The 20,077-nt window shown below is 45.3% G+C and overlaps 1 protein-coding gene across 7 annotated transcripts in view; it reads left to right on the top strand.

Moving 5' to 3' along the window:
* Nucleotides 1–20,077, top strand: part of Hdac4 (histone deacetylase 4) — a 243,446-nt gene that overhangs the window by 169,026 nt on the left and 54,343 nt on the right. For all 7 annotated transcript variants that reach the window (XM_051190805.1, XM_051190804.1, XM_051190803.1 and 4 more), the window contains 3 exons: nucleotides 7,836–7,956; nucleotides 13,524–13,645; nucleotides 18,107–18,238. In XM_051190805.1, coding sequence (XP_051046762.1) covers nucleotides 7,836–7,956; nucleotides 13,524–13,645; nucleotides 18,107–18,238 — 375 coding nt within the window. The remainder of the gene's footprint in view (nucleotides 1–7,835; nucleotides 7,957–13,523; nucleotides 13,646–18,106; nucleotides 18,239–20,077) is intronic.

The raw sequence follows: 20,077 nt of genomic DNA, 5'->3' as shown, positions 1-20,077 counted from the left end.
GACTGACCTAACTTTACTTGACTGATGGGTTAAAGATAGCAGCCTGGCTCCCTTTTGTTGATACAGGCCACATTTTCCAGAGGAACTTATTCATTGACCTATTTGTTTTACCAAGTTACATTTCTTTTGCTAGTTTTTTTTTATGAATTTGAATATGCTTAGGTATTGATTTTTATCAGATACTTAAGCACCTTTTGGAGGTGATAAGATGATAATTTTTTTCTGACATATTTTAGTTAATGTGGTAAATATATCTATTTGGATAGAAAGTCCACCTGACAATTTTAGAATAAATAGCCTCTTACCTTGATCATAAAGCATAATGGGCTGGCTCATATTTTGTTTAACTGCAAATATATTTGCAAGAAGGACTGACCAGCATTCCCTCCTTGAAATGCCTTGTCAGGCTTGGCATTGTGACAGTGCTGGCCTCAGGTTTAGCTAAGTGTCCTTTTTCTCTGGTCAGTATGAACTGTGGTGCTGTCCCATTTTACATCTTTGGTATTGGATATTTGACCTTCTCTCATAGAGGGTTGTTTGGTTTCAATAATTGCTTTCTTTAGTCTCTCCAGAGGCTATTTATCAGTTTTGTTAATTTGTTTAGGAATCCAGCTTTTGGCTTTATGGACACAGTCTGATGAATATATTTCTATTTCGTTCATTTCTACTAACCTTATTCTTTCTCTGTCTTCTATTTTCTTTGAGTTTGTGACTTTCTGGCTTTGTGAGTTACATACCTAAATGATTGATTCCAGTGTTCTCTTCTGATATCTGAATATAAAGCTATATAATTTCCTCTAAGAACAACAGTATTTGTATTCAGTCAGTATTCACACACAGTCTAATATTTATCTTAAGTGATTTTTTCATTTATATTTAGTACAGCTATTGATATGTTTGTACTTAAATGTGTCAGTGTATTTTACAAACCCTAATTATCAACCTCTTACCATTTCCATTTTCTTACTTTGTTTTTTAATGATACAGTTTTCCTTTTCTACCAACTTTGAAATTACTATTCTGACATTCCTTTATTGATCACTGTTATGGATGCCACAGCAGACTTGACCCCATCAACTCTAATCTAACTTAAACTCAAGAGCATTGTTGATTAATTTTGGCTACACACCCTTTTTACAGGTTGGACTCATCTCTCCATGGGAACTTTTCACCCATGATGATTCCCTGTCACAGTTCCTTTAATAGAATCTAGTGGGGATGAATTTTTGTCTAAAATGTTATTTCTCTAATCTTTGAAGGTTAATTTTGCTGAGTATAGCTTTACTAGGTTTACATTTATTTTCTCTTAGCACTCTGAAGATCTTGTTCCCTTCAAAAATTTCTGTCATTCCTATTGTTCCTTGCTCAGAGATAACCTTTTTTTTTATCTGGCTACTCTTAAAAGTCTCTTCAGCCAGGCGGTAGTGGTACACACCTTTAATCTCAGCACTTGGGAGGCAGCAGCAGGGGCATCTCTGTGAGTTCAAGGTCAGCCTGGTCTACAAAGCAAGTTCCAGGACAACCAGTGGTACTACACAGAGAAACCATCTCAAAAGTCACTCTCAAATATACTTTTAACTGAAGTATTCTTCTTTTCCTTGGGACCCATACTCTTACCTGTGATTTAATATTTTTATGAAATATTAGAACAGATTATTCTCACCTTTTATCTCAAAAGAAACACTACTTTCCCCTCATTCAATGAGTCTGAGACTTGGGTTGCACACATTGGGCCATTTTCTATGACCCCATGTGTTTTCAGTTTGCTTCCTTTTGGTGATTTCTTCTATTCAGATGTCCACAGGACTAATTTGAAAATTTCCTGCGAGGTAAACTGCTGCTAAACTCATCTCCTTCATTTTTCATTTGCTAAATAGCTAGTTTCACATTTTTATTCAGGTATTTATAGTTTCCATGGGATTTCTGCCACACACAGTCCAGTTATTTTAGTGTGGCCCCTCTGACAGGGTCTCTCCTCCCTGTTGCTTGCCCCTCCCTCCCTTCTGTCACTCCCTCCCATTGTCAAAGTGTCTGGGCCTAGTGTTGGTTGTGAATGAAAAGCCACACTGGCCTACACTGGTTTTCCTCTTGGCTTTGTGAAGTTGCCCGTACGCATTAGAACATTTTCATCATCTCAGTGCATGGTTTGAGCTGATCAGAGGCGAGTGTCAGGCTGACATAAGACAGAAGCTGCTCTCTCTGGAGCCTGTGAGGCTTCCTGGGTCCTTCCTCCTCGTTGCTGTCCCAATCCTGTTGCTCTGGCCCCTTGTGCCACCTGTTCTCTGATCCACAGGTACCTACAGAGAAACCATTGACTGAGGTGGCCCACCCACTGCCCTCTCTGTCCAGTTTAACTGCCACCATATGTCTCCTGACCACTCCTAGCAGGTTTGACCAGGTGAACTTGCTCCGGTCCCTGAAGTAGTTCCCCTCACAGTCCAATGTCCTCAGCTCTCTGGGGTCTCCCTCTCTTTGCTCTGTTTGGGGTCTGCATCTTGTCTGGATTGAAAGAATAGATTTAGCTTTGGAGGTTTGCCTTTATGTAAGCGTTAGGATGCGTGATTGACATCTTACCTTTAATGAATCCTCATTAGGTTAGAAGTATTTACAAATGGGACTTTCCTAAGACAAAGTCCTTATGTTTTAAAAAGGATTAAATGACTATCAAGTAAATGTAATTCACTTGAATTCACTTTCAAGCATATCTTTAGTGTAAAGATTGTTATGCCAAATTAATTCTAAATTTAAATCAGGAAGTAGTCTAATATGCCAGTATAATTTTGTATATTTTAAAAATTATTGGTTTCAAAACATATATTTTAAATTTATTGCTAATTTACTCTCTTGTCAATTTATTTCTCTATTCCATGATTTGTAAATTCTAAGAATTGTTTCATGCACAAAATTAACACTTAGAATCATCAGTAAGGTGATATTCCACTCTTGAAATATGAACATATTTAATCTTTTTCACTTTAACTGATAGACTTTCACGATAGTTTCCTTGCCAGTCTTTGGGAGGAAATGCTAATCCTGAATGATGTACCTAGACTGTCACATCTCACTCATCAGTGACCTTAGGGAGCAGATTCCTTAAAGGCAACTGAAGGCCCTTCCCAGGTAAAGTGCAGACTTCTTGGGAACAACAAGTGTGTAGCATTTGTACAGATCCAGCCTCTGTAATTGACTATCTGACATTTGTCACTCTCAGGCCAACCTCTCTGGTAAATTGACCTGCAGTGAACGTGAGGTCACTCGTTATCTTATTTTCAGACTCCTTAGCTGCTCTCAGTTACACCCAGTGCTGAATGCTAGGTCTAGATAAGTTGTATGGCTCCAAGTAAGGCACGGCCTGCCTAATGCTCTTCATGGAGGGCTGCCTTCCTTCAGCTGGAAGCCATCACCCTGTCCTTATAGGAGTCTGTGAGGGACTTAATTGTGTACATGCAGGGTAGGACTGTCCTTCAGGGTACATGCACTGATCCAAATGCCACTGGCACATGCCTAGGCTGGACTCATCCCAGCCCTGGGACTGCCCCCTTGTTTGTGGCTCATGTGTGCCCGGTGTGTATACTATTTACTGTTTTGTTGTTGTTGTTGTTGTTGGAGTAGGGGAAATAGTGGTTATTTATCAAAAGATTACAGTTCAAATTTTAAACATTAGCCAGTCTGTGCTACAGCCAACCGACAAATAACAATTTTTCTAGTTGCTGAAAAGCAACTCCGTCTAAATACTTTCTCAGAGTTTACAGAAATGATCCAATAAAAATATTATCTCAAGGCTCACAGAATACGACTTCAGAAAACATCTCAGGTCTGTTTATGAGTCAGAAACGATTTCTGTGCTGTGTGCTACACCCCGCCCTCTGTTGACCCAGTGTTGGAATGTTCTCAGCTGCACTCCAGTCCCATCATAGGCAGCAGCCGTGGTTTCACTTTGTGGATTTGGGTGGTCGGGTTTTATTATTAATAATAAACTGCACAGTTGAGTCTTTGGCAAATTTGCATAGGCTTCGAAGCCCTAAGAATGCAGCCCTGTGGAGAGAAGGCAGCCAGCAGACCATCAGTAGGAGATGCTCTTATGTCAGGCCTAGGCAACTCAGCCATGAAGAAGATTCTTGTTTATGCCATCAGATGCCAATGGCAGGAGGCAGCTTCAGTTTCTGAACATTTCAAGAACCAGTGCAAAGCATTTGTTTACTCCTTTCTTCAGGTTTTGTTTGGCTTGCTTTATTCAATATTTAATGAATTTTGTATATATTTGTAACCAGCTACAGTGTTAAACATTAATTCTTTATCATACTCCAGTGTACTTATTGCTAACAGATAATGAACTTCATTTGACCATCAGGGAGTTCATAAGAGTGCATGGCATTTTCCCTCTCAGGCAACAGCAGCATTACCTTTGTCAACCACATTCCCACTTGGAGACTCATGGGAATCTAAGGTACCTACCTGCTAGCCATTTAGTTCCGAGAACAGGAAGTCTGTCCTGAGCAGAGGGCAGATAGCATGGCACTGTGGTGTGCCTTTGGCTGCAAGCACAGCCTTGATGGGTGAGTGTCCCCATTTTGATCCAATCAGACATGATGCCAGGCTGGGTGGTACTCAGTGACAGAGTCCTTGCCTGACATGTGCCTTGCTTTGCCTGGACTCTGGCTACAGCACTGCAGTAGAGAGACACAGGTGCAAAGGCTGGGGTCTCAGGTTGGTCACCCAGTCCTGAGGGTGATGCTCTGTCCTGTTTGTGAATCCATGCCTTCCCATAGGCACAGGGAAGATGAGAAAGATTATCGAGCAGAAGCCAAGTGCTGACAGACTGATCAGCACTATACCCTGCATACTGGGTCTCCAGCCCCTGCTCTCCCATCAGCCTCGTCACATACCCTGTTGCCATCCAGGTCTGCTATTTCTTCCCTCTTTCTACATGGCTTTGACTGCTTCCTCAGACCTCACCTTGGTGCCTGCTGGTGTATGAACAATGTTGTCACCACTGGCTAAGACAGTGCTGGCATCTCTCAAGAGCTCTGAAAATCTGTCTTGTGGATAAGTGATAATCAGTTTGGATATGGTTAAAAGAAACAGAAAACAATTTTGCTGTTCATTTATTAAGCTTTTGATTCTAGAGAAATGCGTGAAGGAGAGCCTGCACCCACAGTAGGGAAACAGAGTAGGCCATACAAAACTTTCCTTCTTAATTCTCCTTACGGAACCCAAAAATCAAGGTGATTCCCTCTGAACTTCAGAAATTGTGACTCTGCACTTGATTTGATGTTGTCATCTGCAGGCCAAGTTGATACCTAACCTCAAACCCTAAACTTCAGTCTTGCCACCTGACTGCTGTCCCACATCACCACTCACCCAAGTGATGCTATGGAATCAGGATGAGGGTGTGGCTCACAAGGACCACAAGATTCCTGGGGCCAGCTCCATGAGCACCCTTGAATTCAGTAACTGCCATGGAGTCTCCCATTTTCTGGGGAGGGGTGCTAGTTTGTGGAAAGTTACAGGCCTTCCTTATCCTGCATTACCAAGAGCTCATTGCTTTCCTACATGGCTTCTTGCCCTTTATCCATCTGAGCATCAATTTGGAAAGGCTTAGAGAGGTGTCTGTCTATTGTCAGTTTTACCACTGATGTCATCAACATCATCTGGTTTGTCAGCAGCGTCCTCCAAACTATTAAAACAACAAACAAAACCCTGATACTTTCGTCATTGTAGTGGAGAAAATGCTAATTTCGCTTTTCGTATGTTTAGCAGTGGTGTTAAGTTTGCTTTCCATCTGGGCTTGCATTTCTCTTGTCAAGTAGCTCTTCTGTGGACTTGCTCTCTGCCCCACACCACAGGGCATTTCCTTTATTGTTGATTGTAAAGATTCTTGGTGCGTTTGCAAGCATTATCCTTTTCTTGGTTTCTGTTGCTTGTGTTTCTGTTCCATGTTAACCTGTTGCTTTCAGGAGTATCTAGGAGTGTCACGTGTAGAGCAAACATTTCCACAAACACAGGATCTTTCCAAGTCCATGTGTTGACAGACAGTTGGAATCTAGTGCAAGTGACTAGCATTGAAGTATGGTGGCCTGTCATAGGGTCTGTAGATCTCCCACCTTCCAGGTTTGTAGAACAGTACGTCAGCCTGGGCAGTTGGACTGCTTTGTGGGAGCAGAGGGTGTGTAACCAGCAGTAACTCTGCCCTGGGCATGTGTTGAAGGTGAGAAGGAGATACTTTCTGATAGTAACCACTTCCAGTTCCTGCACTGAAATGGCTCTAGAGCATGCAGGGTAAAACGGGAAAATGGCACTAACAAACCCAGGGTCAGAACAAGAGGCTTGCTGAAAGGGTTACCTTTTTGGTTGATGGTCTTGGAATTGAACCCGAGGGTTTGCTAGTGCCAGACGAGAGCCTCAGTGCCCAGTGATTATCCAACCTTTGGAAGAAAAATCAGTGGCAGAGCTTTAATTAATAAATAAACAAATAAATAAATAAACAAATAAATAAATAAATAAATATGGAGTGTGTGGCATTCTGTGACAAAGAAAAACAGACTTTATAAAAAGTAGTGTGGGGCATCAGACAGTCCAGATTTTGAGAGGAAATGAGAGCAGGGTGGATGTGTGCTCTTCACCTCTCCAGACCTTCACCTGACCCCTGGCCTGAGAATACCCGCTTATAGCCTTTCTTCTACAATCTAATGTCTAGACTCTCAGTAAATTCCAAAAGCAGCCATATAGCTCAACACACACACACACACACACACACACACACACACACACACACACCCACCCACCCACCCACCAACTCCCCGGAAGGACTGAGCCAGGTGATAAAGTCAAGCCAAGGCAGTATAGTAAATGTAGGTCCCACAGCTGTCCAGAACTCCTCAGGGTACCACTGGAATGTCTGCATGCAGGAAGTTAACCCTGAGCTCTGAGAAGAGGGTGTGAACCCCTGATGCCTGGTGGAAAAAGCAGGCTATCAATGTGCAGAGACATTGTGAAAAAAAATGTGTTGGCAAAATATCTTGAGGCTGTTTGTGTGCTAGGATCACTCTACTGGTCCTATGTGCTGCATGAGGTATTAGGGACCATCCAAGATGGTGTCTGAATAATGAGTGATAGTATTCAAAGGAACCTTTAGCATATTCTTCAGCAGAAAGATGAGTGGACACAGTACTGAGGTATTGGACAGTAGATCTGTGGAACACAGCCTGTGTGTGGCAGGTTGGGAAATCCTCATGTTGTCCATTTTTGGGATCTTGTGTTCTAACACAGCTTACAGCAACAATTACCATGTCACAAGAAAGCCCTGGGGTACACAATTTCCACCTGAGTGAATTGAAATATCTTCCTTCCAAAAGACTGGGTAACACCAGGCAGGGGGCCAGAGGTGCACTAGTTGCTAAGAAAGCCATCACTGTAGTGTATGTAGGACACTGGCTACTGGCTTGCCAGTAGAACAGGCCTTGTCCCCCTGGGCAGCTGTATAGGAAATTTGGTTTGCATGGAACTCTATTTTAGATTTGCTACTTGTTCAGTAGAAAGAGTAGAGCCACCATGCTTCCAACATTTGACACTGAAATTTAAATGCAAGGATGTAAAAACTCCCTGTAGAAATCAGTTGTGTTAGCTAACAGCAGCCTTTCCCATGCTGAAGTCTATGTTTCAGTAGGGTGCAGACATGCAGTATTTGGATAGAAGACCTCCCCTTCAAGCTCCCTGGCCTTGAGAGAGCTCTGCAGAGGGAGACCCCATCCCCGCTTCCCATGTGTACCCTTTGTACCTTGCATTCCCTGCTGCACACACTCCCCCCCTCCTCTTCTCTCTGATATTCCTCCCAGGTGCCGTAGCAAGCACCGAGGTGAAGATGAAGCTGCAGGAGTTTGTTCTCAACAAGAAGAAGGCGCTGGCCCACCGGAACCTGAACCACTGCATTTCCAGCGATCCCCGCTACTGGTATGGGTAAGTGACCTGAGCCTGCTCTTGGGTGCACGACATACTCACTCAGCACTTTGGACAGGTTTGAGTGGACCCAGTTTTTCAAAGACCTTGTAATGTAGGGGTGGTAGAGATGCTGACCACCACCACCACACCCCCGCACCCCCGCCAAAAGCTCTATAACCAGATCTGAAGGGAGGAGCTCTGGGGACAGTGTGTGTCACTGTTGGCCAGATGAGAGGTGGATATCTTCAGGGTACCAAACAGCATTCCGGGCAGTAGCCAGTTGCCTTTCCTAAACACCATAGGAGCCACTTGCAGAGGACTTCTTTCCTAATTTTCTACTCTTGCTTACTCAATTTTAGTATCATACTCAGTCAGAGTTTATAAGCACTTTGGCATCAGCACAGTAAAGAATCCACAGAAACTGATGATCCGTGGTTAAGGGATGTTTTTTTTTTTTTTTTTTTTTTTTTTTTTTTGAGGGGGTGGTTAGAGACATCTGGAATTATCCAGAGTAAAGAGAAAAAGAGGCAGACTGGACAGGGTTATCATCAAGAGGAGCAAGAATGAAGTGGAGAGGGATGAAATGTTGCATTATGTAGAGGAGGAGGAATGGGGAAGGTGAGAAGGTCCAGGAGGCTAGTGTGGACTTGAGATGCATAGCAAGTATGAGTAGAGACTGAAGGAGTATGGAAGCCAGCATGGGCTTTGATATGCAACAACAGGTATATGCCAATGGACAGCCCAAGTCCCTTTTGCCAGAGTCAAGGGGAGATAACGGAAGTAACAGAAACCCTTTTCACAGGTTTCTGTGGAATGATGATTGTAGACTTTTAGCAATCCTTCTATATAGTCCAGCTTGGGCTGAGCCTATACTGTCATTTTGGAACATATACACTGCCTTTTGGGGGAATTGGAGTTCCCTCTGGGCCTGACATCTTTACAATCTAGTTACTGGGTCCTTGGGAGAGTTGGGGAGAACTGGGAAGAGTTATGAACCTGGGCCAGAACATGCATAGCGGGCAGACCAAAGCAGGACCTTGGCCATCCCAAGAGAGAAAAGCAGCTAACTTGTCGGGGTGAAAACGGTTTGTGGAAGCCCCGCCAGCATGGGCCATTTGTGGTGCAGAATAGAGCCCACTGAGGAGACTTGGCTGGGTCTCACACAAAGCACATGGCTAATTTGAAATTATGTTATGTTGCCCTTAAGGGTCATTTCATTGCTAGAAAGAAGCAATAGGATAGTTTTCCTAAATCAGAACGAAGTCATTAATTTCATTTGAGGGGAAAAAACAGCTTTCTAGTTTGAAAATGAACATCTGTTTCTACTAAAACCCCACTGGTCACACTGAAGTGTCCCTTTTATTTGTGTGGATGACACGACCTGGGGATTAACATTTGTACAGTGAGGCTCTTCATTGTCCCTAGCATACTCTGTGGCTCCATACACTACAAATCTACTAAAGTAGACTACTGGTCTTTGTGGAGCTCAGAAGAAGGTGAGGCAGGTAGCCCATGAGGAGGAGTGATGAGTGGTCATGGGCAGGAGGGCCCTTGAGAAAGGCAATTTGAGAAGCTAGAGAGCATTAGTCTGTGCGGTCTGCAGCCTCTGTTGGAGAGGTCAGAAGCCTTGGCTTCTGCCATGTAGCAGCCCATTGCCCTACATTTACGCGTAGGTGTAAGGATGGTTAGGGAGATGCAGCCAAGAATAGCAGTTGGGATGGTGATTTGGAGGTGGATGCTAGGGTCCACAAAAAGATGGAGCAGTCCAACTTAGGGCCTATGGATGTCATTGTGGGTTGCTGTTACAAAGAGACACCTTTCTTTACAGCAAGTGGGATTTGTGAGTTGAGTCACGGCTCCAGAAGGTCAGTCACAGTTGTATAGACAGATGGGAGAGCTGAAACAGAAAGGGATGAGGAGAAAGGATGACAGGAACGGGGCTGTGGCTGGGAGGAGAATTCAGCAAGCAGGTAGCCTGCTACAGGTGAGACATTATGAGGAAGGGAATTGGGTACATGCTGAGAGATTAAAGGAATAATACCTAGAGGGGAGGGGAGAATGGGAGGCCTTTTCCCAGAACTTTTTCCTGAGCAGGATGCTCCAAGAGTCCCAACCTGCACAAGACTCCCTTCCCTGAAACAGTTTGGGAGCAAGCAGGTTAGAAAGGGCACCACTTGATATTAGATACACCGTCCAGGAAACCAGCTTGATTTTATTGAGTTTGATGAACACATAAGGATCCTAATCAACCATCATGGAAGGAACACTTGTGTGCAGTAGCTGACCCATTGCAAGACAAGAGAAAGAGTCAAGCCACTACCTAGCTTCACACACCATGTGCTGATTGCCAGTAGCAGCTAAAAGCCAGTGAGGTCTGAGCATGAGAGCTAGGCCAACAAAACCTCTAGAAGGAAACATGAGGGGAGGGGTTTCTTTCCAGCAGTGAAATTACCCTTAACAACTGGTGAAGTCTCTTCATCAGTGTCATGAGTTGTGAGCCCATTACTAAAAACAGTCAGACACCATCAACATTTAAAATAGCACTTTGAAAGGCACCTATCAAGAAAAAAGAGAGCAATTGAAGAGAAGGACATCTTCAGTGTGCATCTGCAAATTGCTTGTGAAGCTACTGCAACTTAACACACGTGTGGCAAAGATGTGAACCGGTATGCCACAAAATAAGCCGTGTGGATTACCATCCCAGTGAGATGCCACTTCTCACCTACAGGGCTAGCTAAACTTTAACAGACTAGGGGTGGCAACATCAGGGTGGCTATTCCTGCACAGTTGGCTTGGGGGAAATTAAATGGTAAGGTCCATTGCAAATGGTTTAACAGATCTTAGAATGCTATTACCACCCAGCAGTGTGCTTTCTAGTATTTAACCAGGAATGCAAGTACACACCCAGGCTTAATCTTTGTGGTTTTAGCAGGTGAAACAGAAACGACCCACAAGCCCATAGCACTGAGAGGACTAATAGGTTGGGTCACCATGTACTGCAGTTGTGCAGCAGGAAGGAGACCTTACACACGGTGGCCTTAGGCAGGGCAGACACATACATAGCCACCCCTCCCCACTCTAGTCATGTGAAACTGGACTCAGCAAAACAAAGCTGGAGAATCACCAGCAAAGGGACAAAGGGGGCAGTCTGAGATTGGAACTGTTCAAAGCCTGATTGGTGGTGATAATACTTGTAGGGCAGAGAGCATCCACAATTTGAGCCTTACAACTTCTCCTTCTGAGCCTGCACAATGCAATGTGGCCATCCATGCATTAGCTCCCAGGCTTTGAAATTGAGACTTGCAGAAAATCCAGACCACATGAATAAGCTTCATGTTAATTATATGTTGAAATATTATTTTTATATCTCAGGTTAAGTAGAATACTAAAGTTAATTTCACCCATTTCTTTTTCTCATTTTTATGTAGCTACTAGAAAATGTAAATTACATGTATAGCTCACACATTTCTGTTGGACTCTGATGTTAACACTTGATTAAAGAGATTTATTTATTTTAAATCACTGGTATAAATCTGATGTAATGGGAAAGGCCAGTTGTTAGAATTTAAATGCTTGATTTTGTGTTGTTGTATTCCATATTCAAGGTGGCATTTACGAAGAAAACAGCAATTATTTGTTTCCCTATCTACAGTAATATGAGAACTGCCTTTATTTCTATTTTTCTATTTATTGTTTGTGGTGGTGCTGGGGATGCTGCTGGGAATTGAACCCCAGTCCTCACACATGCTAGGCAGGTACTTTTTCACTGAGGTACATCCCCTAGCTCCAAAGACTTCCTCTTTAAAAAGGCCTGCTCAGTGAACCATCATCTTCCTGCCAACCCTAGGCTAGAAGTCAAGGAGAGGCAGAAGCTGTTCTGTGGTCCTAACCTTTGAGATACAAGGGTATGTGAGTCTGTAGAGGGGGTTGAGTATGAAGTTATAAACTTACATGGTGGGTGTGTAAATAGGTGTCAGTGATAGGGCATGGGGTGTAGGAATTAGGGGGTACAAACTTAGTCAGGGATAGGATCCTTCCTCAGTGAATTTATTCCAGGATGAGGTGAGTTGGCCTGGCATTTGGAGGCCACACAAAGGCTATCTGCTGGCATTTCTTCCCAAGTGGAAGCTTGTTCCTGGCGTGCAGAGGGAGAAATGCCAAGAACCATGGGTAAGGGGCTGCTCCTTATAAGTGAGCTGGTTATGGGGGCATGAAGGTCTGCTTCTGTAATCTCTGGACTCCCACAAAGGTCCCACTGGCTGTCCAGCACAGCAGCAGCAGTTCCTGAGGTGCTCCTAGAGGACAAGGCAGTAGGTAGCAGTGAGAACTGTGGGCCTGGCTCAAGGCAGGTGATCCACGGCAGCCTCTTGTTTCAGCTCACTTACGGGCTGGCCAGGAAAGGGAGTATTAATAGTGATAGCGTCTTGAGAGATGAGCTAATAAGGAGAGATCTACTAGATCTGGAGTGACCAGCTTTCCAACTGTTCTTCAGTAGGAAGAACCCCTGTCATGAAACATAACAATGCTATGTTTATTGTATTTCTTTTAATTACCATATTTAAATTGTTTTCCTATCTTTTTTAACCCACATACATGAACACACTCACACACGCACATGCACACTCCATTTGTGTTTGTAGGGAAGAGAAAAGGGATGCCAAGGACCCTATTGTAACTTTCATTGAAGAAGTCTTCGTGGCTGCCCTCTTAGATTTGTCTGAGAATCCCTTCAGTCCATACTTTGCATTATATGCTTTCAAATATTTGAATATACACTTGTGCATGTCTGAGATCTCCCACTCTAGGTTCACATAACTCCAGATGTGTGGATGCTGTGTATTCAAATAAATCATTTGCCAAAGTCTAAACTAGAAAATGGGCAAATGTGTTTTGAGTCTTTGAGCAGATGCCTTCAAGACCACAGAACGTTTCATGCTCTCAGAGTTCAGAGGAAGGCCTGGCTATAGGTCATCTGAGGTGGCCTGCAGCCCAATTCCTGCTGTTGCCTCCTCCTCCCTGCTCTGAGCGTCCATCCACTTGCAATCTTTCCCATCTGACCATTTTTAGGACTTGGAGTTTTGCGTGGCCATTAGAAGTTCACTTCCTCTAGTAACTCCCAGGGTTACTAGAGGTCTACTGGTGAACTGTCCCAAAAAGGAGATGGCCAGGGGATTTGTTGAGTGGACATGCATGATGGACATATTCTGCAAAAGAAAAATCCTCAAGGGGCCCCGTGCTTGAGGGACAGGCAGATGTGGGCATTACCACCATCTGCTAGGAGTCCATGCTGACCCCATCTCCCTGCCTACAGCCTTTCCTGTAACGTAACATCTCCTGTCTGGGCCCACTGATCTTCCACTGCTTACACCCTGAAGACAAGCCCTCTGAGGGCTTCAGAATCCCAGAGGACAGGGCTGGGCCTTAGGGCACACCGACGGGCTGTGGGCACTGTAGCTTGTTTGTTTTAGTTTACTCCCACCTCACACCTGGAGAAGAGGGGCTAACAAAAGGTCATGCTTCAGAATTTGGTATCCTGAGGCTTGGGATGCCTGGACACGCTGATATCTGTCTTTGCCTCTTTCCAGGAAGACACAGCACAGCTCCCTTGACCAGAGCTCTCCACCCCAGAGTGGGGTATCAGCCTCCTACAACCACCCAGTCTTGGGAATGTACGATGCCAAAGATGACTTCCCTCTTAGGAAAACAGGTCAGTGTGCAGTCTGCTGCCTGGGTTTCCCCCATCCTGATGGCAGTTCAGGGTTTCTGTTGAACCACGGTAGTACTTTGATATCTTATGCTAGTTTAGGAAACTGGCTTTTGCATTCAGACACTCTTTAAAATGACCCTAAGCTTCCCTGCGTGTTTTAACCCAAAAGCAATAAGCCACATACATATCCTCCTGCACTGTAGAGCTTGGCTTCATCCCCAGAACACCTTGGGTAATCCCCTCTTGGGAATGTGCTCTGCTCTGCAGTACAGAACAGTAAGGTAGTTCAAGGACTAAGATAGCTCCTATGGATGTGCTGGCCAAGACGGCGAGTGTGTAAGCCTCTATACAGCCTTTGGGTAGCACCCAGACAGGGATGATCAAGGTGCCTAGAGTGAAGGCAAGTCCTCATGAGGAAGACGTGCTCGGTCCTGCAGGGACACCCCTGCTGGCCTGCAGCTTTGTGCATCAGCTGTCTTATGGACTAGACTGTTATGAAAACAAGAGGAGTGTGCTAGAACACAAGACAAGCCTGGACAGCCTTGGTTTTCTTGAATAATGGTTGTAGAGGACGGAGACTTTGGAGCAGGGCTGAAGAGGCTGTGGACAGTGCACTGAGATGGCAAGAAAGGTGGGCTTTCTGGAAACTGCTTCAGAGGGTGTGGAGCTGCATAGCTTCAGCCTATGTAGTGGAGGTGCAGTCTCAACCTGCATGATAGTGCAGGGGGCTCTTGGGCGTCCTCAGAAATGAGCTTTTACTAAAAAAGTCAGTGAAATCCCAAGTTTCTGTTCACTCTAAGCTCTAAGCAAGGCTGCACTAGAGCCCTGTGCAGTGACTACTTCACAAGGCACCTCAGAGACAAACAGGCTCACCTTTTACACCTTCCTAGACTAGGAAGTTTCAGAGGACACTGGGCTGCCAGGTGTGATTTGCCATGACTTTGAACAAACAGAAACCAGAGGCTGGCCATTGAATGGAGGGGCATTTTAGCTCGGCCTAAATAGGACTTGAAGTGTGTGAGATGGAATGGCCATGTCAGGTTTGTTACATTTCTGGTGGATAAGGTCTTGCTATAGAAAGATGAAGACACAGCCTAAGTGCAGAGTAGTTAGCTCCCACCAAAGGATAGAACATCCTGAACACATCCATGAGACAACTTCCTCCAGAAGTCAACTGAAGAGACAGTGCATCTACTGTCCTGTCTGGCCTAGAGTTCTAAAGCAGCATAACTGCAAGCTATTGTTCCTTTCCTACAGACGGTGGTGTGGGCTCCTAGGCTCAGGGGCCTGCCAGTAATTGGTAGCATCCACCCTGAGCTATTGTCAAAACAGGAGACAGGACACTTAGACCCCCCCTAACCACTGCTGGTCACCACAGCCACATGGCCCTCTGTGGTTGTCCACGGGCCTCTAAGGCTTCTCCAGGAGACTCAGTCTATCCACGTTGTTCCCTGTGTTAGGTTGCATTTCTCTGGGGACTGTTGGAAGACAAGTCACTGATTTGTTGACTTCTAGCCTTGTCATATAGCCCACCTACAGACCCCACACCCTGAGAATAGAGAAAAGAATACTTTCACACTCTGGAGAGGCTCCAGAAAACCTTAATTAAGGTTTGGTTACATTCCAAATTTTAAGAGGCACCATCAGCTCATGAATAATATTAATAATAAGGATTCAAGAGAAAGCATTTAATTTCCTATGGTATTCAGGGAAGTGGCCTGCAGAACACTGAATATGGCTGCTTCCATCCCTTGATGTTGTCAATGCTAAGCACACTTCTGTGTGTTTCTGATGAAGTGATGATACAAAAGACACAGTGAGTAAGGTTTCCTGCATGACGTACCATGATCAAGTTACAAACGATAGGCTAAAATAACTATCTGAATAGTCCCTGGCTCCGACTTTATACTAATTTGTGTTGGCTTTCATAGAGTTTTCCTATCTCAGTCCTTAAAGGATTTTAATCTTTATACAAAGTGAAATAAACCCATAGCAATCTTGTGCTGCTTTCTTCTGTACTCCAGGCATATTTGCACAGGCCTTGGTGGGCTTCCTGGGATGGCTGCTCACTCATACGCTTTGTCTTTCTTCCTTCTCTCATGAAAATAGCATGCAGCTTGTCTGAGCTTTCTCTGAGTCCATCCCCAGCTGCTTCACATGTTAGTGGCTTAGAGGACACTCTTCCTCCCTTACCCTGCAGTTGCTCTGAGAAGCAGTTGAGTGAGTCAAGGCAGACCTAGAGGAAGACTTTGCTCCACTTCCCCCAGCTCTTAGATGGTCTGGACTCCTTCCATCCTGTGACTTGTCAGCAGAGGGCCACGTGGAAATAACCCAGTTCAGTAGACCAGGCCTATGGCATCTGTGTGCACCTGCTGAGTATCAAGTCCCTTGATATCCCAGGCCCTGCTGCCCTCACCTTCACCTGCTTCGAGGAGCTCAGAACTAGTTAGTTTTCCAAATATAGGCTCCATTGTCAGTCTTCTCCCGTAGCCCAGCTCTAGCTTCCTGATTGAGGCCTTGTTCTTTCTGTATTATTGACAGCAGAGATGTCTCTACTGCAGAGTCCCCCTTCCGTCAGAATTGTGCCTGTGGTCTCAGATGAGGTGGAGCCTGGTCCCTTCCCACTGCTTCTGGGTACCCTAAAGAATTACCTTCAAGGATGGACAAATGGCTAGGTGCTTAAGATTAGTGGCTGATCTTTCAGGTTCGCTTTCCAGCACCCATATGTCAGCTCACAACTATCTGTAACTCCAGTCCCAGGGGAATCTGACACCCTCTTCTGACCTCAGGAGACACTGTGTGCATGTGTATATACTAACATATGAAGGGAAAACACCTATTCACATAAAAAAAAAGTAGAAAAAATTAAAATTTTAAGTTATCCTTGCTGGGTCTGTAAGGCCATTTTAAAGACGCAGACAGTGCTTTTCAACATACTCACAAGGCTAAGGTGTAACAAGGACTTGATTGGGTCACTGATACATACTCTAATTGACAGAATCCTTCCTATAGTTTGTGCTTGTCCTCATCCATTTTCTCTTAAAAAAAAAAAATGTATATGGAATAAAGAGTATACCAGGACATTTAAGAACACAGACTCAGTCAGTATTCACTCGACACTACATAGGGCCTTCCTACAGTGTGGAAATTGGCTGTGGCATGGTGGCAGTTTTTGTCAGTGTGCGTTTCTTGTCTTTTTTGTGAACCTGTCAGACCCAGCCTGCCTTCACTCTCTGGGAAGCTGTTCCAGAAACCTCCTTAGTTCCACTCTTCCTAACAATCTTAACTCTGCAGTTTGTTTAGGAAACCTGCTTAGTTCCACTCTCCTCAACAATCTTCAATCTGCACTTTGCCTCAGCCTTTTCCAAAAGAAGCTTCAGCTGCCTATGTGACTCAGGCTAGAGTTTCCCCAGACCTCCTCCTCAGAACCCAGTCCTCTCTGAGTCCTGATCTGGCTGACTGTGTGTGTTGCCCCATAGGGGATGTCTCCCAGGAGTCAGAGAGGTTAAGGTGACATCTCACAACTTCACATATCAACAAGTTGCCCATGCTTGATGGGACAGACACGGGGTACTGGCAGGTGGGCTAGCTTGGCTCTCCCAAGCTATACTTCTCTGGGAGCTGAGGGCTGCAGAGTCCAGTGTGCCTGCACATCGGGGTTTCCCACTGAGTTTCCCTCTAGACCACTGCAGTTCCAGGCTTATGCCGCCCCAGGAATAGAGATGAAATGGGCCTGCACTTCCCTGCAGGGGACAGAGTTCCAACATGGTCTCACAGTTTCAGGTTCCTAGATAACTTTGTCTGCACAGCTTTTACAAAAAGCAAGCCAGGTCCCAACCTCAGCTGTGCCTTTTAACCAGTGTCAGCAAAGAATGTCGGTCTTAGCTGTACTTCAGTGTGGAGAAGCAGTCCGGCCAGTCCTACCCCTCGAGTTTTGCAGCTTCAGTTGGCCTTCACAGAGGCTACCAGGATCTGGCTAGTGTTTGTTCCCAGATTGTGAGATGCAGGTGTCTTTGGGTGAACAACAAAGCTAGTGATTTGGAAGCTGCTATGATGTCACAGTTGACAGCCTGAAAGGTGCCTCTGTCAGCACACTCGGGTTCAAAGCAGCTCTACTTTAAAGTCACAGGAGAATTGTTTAGGAGACCATTATATTAAGGGACACCTTCATTGAGTGATTGTCACACTTCAGTGCTTTCTTGCTATGCCCAATAAATCAGACAGTGAGACTGTGCTCATGTCATCAGGGTGGAATGGAAGCACATACATATTGCCCTGTCTCCCAGTGCACTGCACCCACTAACGGGGCTAACGGGAGCCTGAGCTGACTATCAGAAGAGCCCTGCTTCCATGCTGCACTTAAGTGGAAATTTACCAGCTGTGCATCTTTTAAACCACTGTTGTGACGACCTTGACCCTAGCTGTGTCTGCCTGGCTAAAACGACATCTCCTTCTGTACAGCTTCTGAGCCCAACCTGAAATTACGGTCAAGGCTTAAGCAGAAAGTAGCTGAGAGACGGAGCAGCCCCCTGTTGCGCAGGAAAGATGGCCCTGTGGCAACTGCTCTAAAAAAGCGACCCCTGGATGTCACAGGTATGTCAGGGAGCAGGTAAGACCCCACCCACCCTACCCCATCCTAACACATACACACACACACACCCTGCACTCTGACACTTCTAACAAATGTGTCTTAACCCAACACAATTCCCTTATGCAATCCTGTTCAGTATCCCTGGTACATGCCAGGCCCGGCCACCTAGAGGTGGGGGACTTGAATGGCTAGTCAGGTCCTGCTCTCTGGCTTAGTCCCCCCCCCCCCCCAGACAGCTGCCATTGGGCCCAAGTGAGAGAACTGTCTGGCCTGGCATTTCAGGGTTATACCCAGAGCTTCTCTGAAGGTGGGTTTTAAAATGCCCTGTTCTTCAGTGGTGATGGCATGTTTCTGCCTGTTTTCTACTGCCCATAGGCATCATGGGGCCTTGGAGCCTTCCAGATTGTTTCCCACCAGTATGTCAAGCTGGGCAGAGGAAGAGTAAGGAGCTCAGCTAGTTATACTTCAGTGAACAAACTAGTGCTGGCCCCACCTGCTGGTGGACAAACAGCAGGGTACAGCCCTCCCCACCCCAGGAAGGTCCTCCCAGCTCTTCTCTCCTAGGTTAAGTCCTCACCTCACCTGGGATCACCCCATCAATCTAAAATACTAGTGTCCAGGAAAAAGGAAGCTGTCAGAACTGACCTGGAGGGAGTTCTCACTGTGAACATGCTGTTTGAAGGCCAGGGTTCTAGTTGTTGGTCTGTGAATAGTACCTGCCCAGTTGGTTCCAGTTTGTTTCAGTGAATGTACTGATGTCCCAGAGAAAACAAAAGAGGTTCTATGCTGCCATCCTTCAGAGCAAGTACACAAGTCTTATATACTCACCTTCAGGACAGAGGGCTATGTGTAAGCCCTCACTTCAGGACTGACCAGTAGATCTTGGGTCTGTGCAAAGAAGATCATGATACTTGTATACCTGGGAACTCCTGTTTGTCATGGTCTTCCTTTCCCTGCAGCTATCTGTCCCCTGCTTATTCTATTATAATCACCTTATTTAGAGGCACAGAAAAGCACTAAGACATAAATAATGCATTTTGATCATGGTCTTCATGCAGCTATCTGTCCCCTGTTCATACTATTAGAAATGTCTTCTCTAAGATCAAGAAGCATTACAATCCACACTCACCTGTCCCTCACTGGGAAATGTAGTTGGGAATTGTAGGGGCATGTGAGTAGAAAGTGTTCCTGTTGTGTGCAGCCTGGCTGCACCAGCAGCTGGTGTGACCCAGTCCTTGCGTGTGCTTAGGCTCTGGCTGCTCTGAGTGCCACACACCTGCTAATTAATGCCCATTGGGAGTCAGTCGGACACAGTGAGAAGAGGTGCCTGCTCTCTGGGATCTTGTTGTCTAAGTGAGACGTGAGCCAAGGGAGATGACCTGGGAGGTTAGCATGACTGTACAAACCATTGCTGAACTATGTTAGATAGGAGTCTGTAAGCCATCTGGGCAGCTGCAACAGGAAAGGCTATTTTCAAACAGCAGACAGAAAGGGACTCTAGCTAGGGTTGTTCCAAGTAGAACAAGGGAGTAGCAGAGGTCCTTGAGCAGGAGAGGCCTATGTCCTGCATGGAGGTCCATGAGATGGGCCAGGGGACATAGCAGGTTCACACACTGCTCCTCCCGGCTGGAATGAAGTCTATGCTGGTTGCAGAATGTGAAGACACACTGGTGCTGCCTGGATCAGGGTTCACACTGAACCCATTTCCTCACGAGCTCCTCAGTATGTGCATGTGTTCACCCAGTCTGATCTCGGGCCTCGTACTGTACAACCCCTTACTTAATAACTGTTGCCTTGTGTGAATATCCATAGACCAGATTCCTGGAACCAGAATGAATAAA

The sequence above is a fragment of the Phodopus roborovskii genome, unplaced genomic scaffold (genome assembly GCF_943737965.1).
Source record: "Phodopus roborovskii unplaced genomic scaffold, PHOROB, whole genome shotgun sequence".
NCBI classification, from domain to species: Eukaryota; Metazoa; Chordata; class Mammalia; order Rodentia; family Cricetidae; genus Phodopus; species Phodopus roborovskii.
The sequence above is the reverse complement of the archived record's forward strand: the minus strand, read 5'-3'. Positions and strand labels throughout refer to the sequence as shown.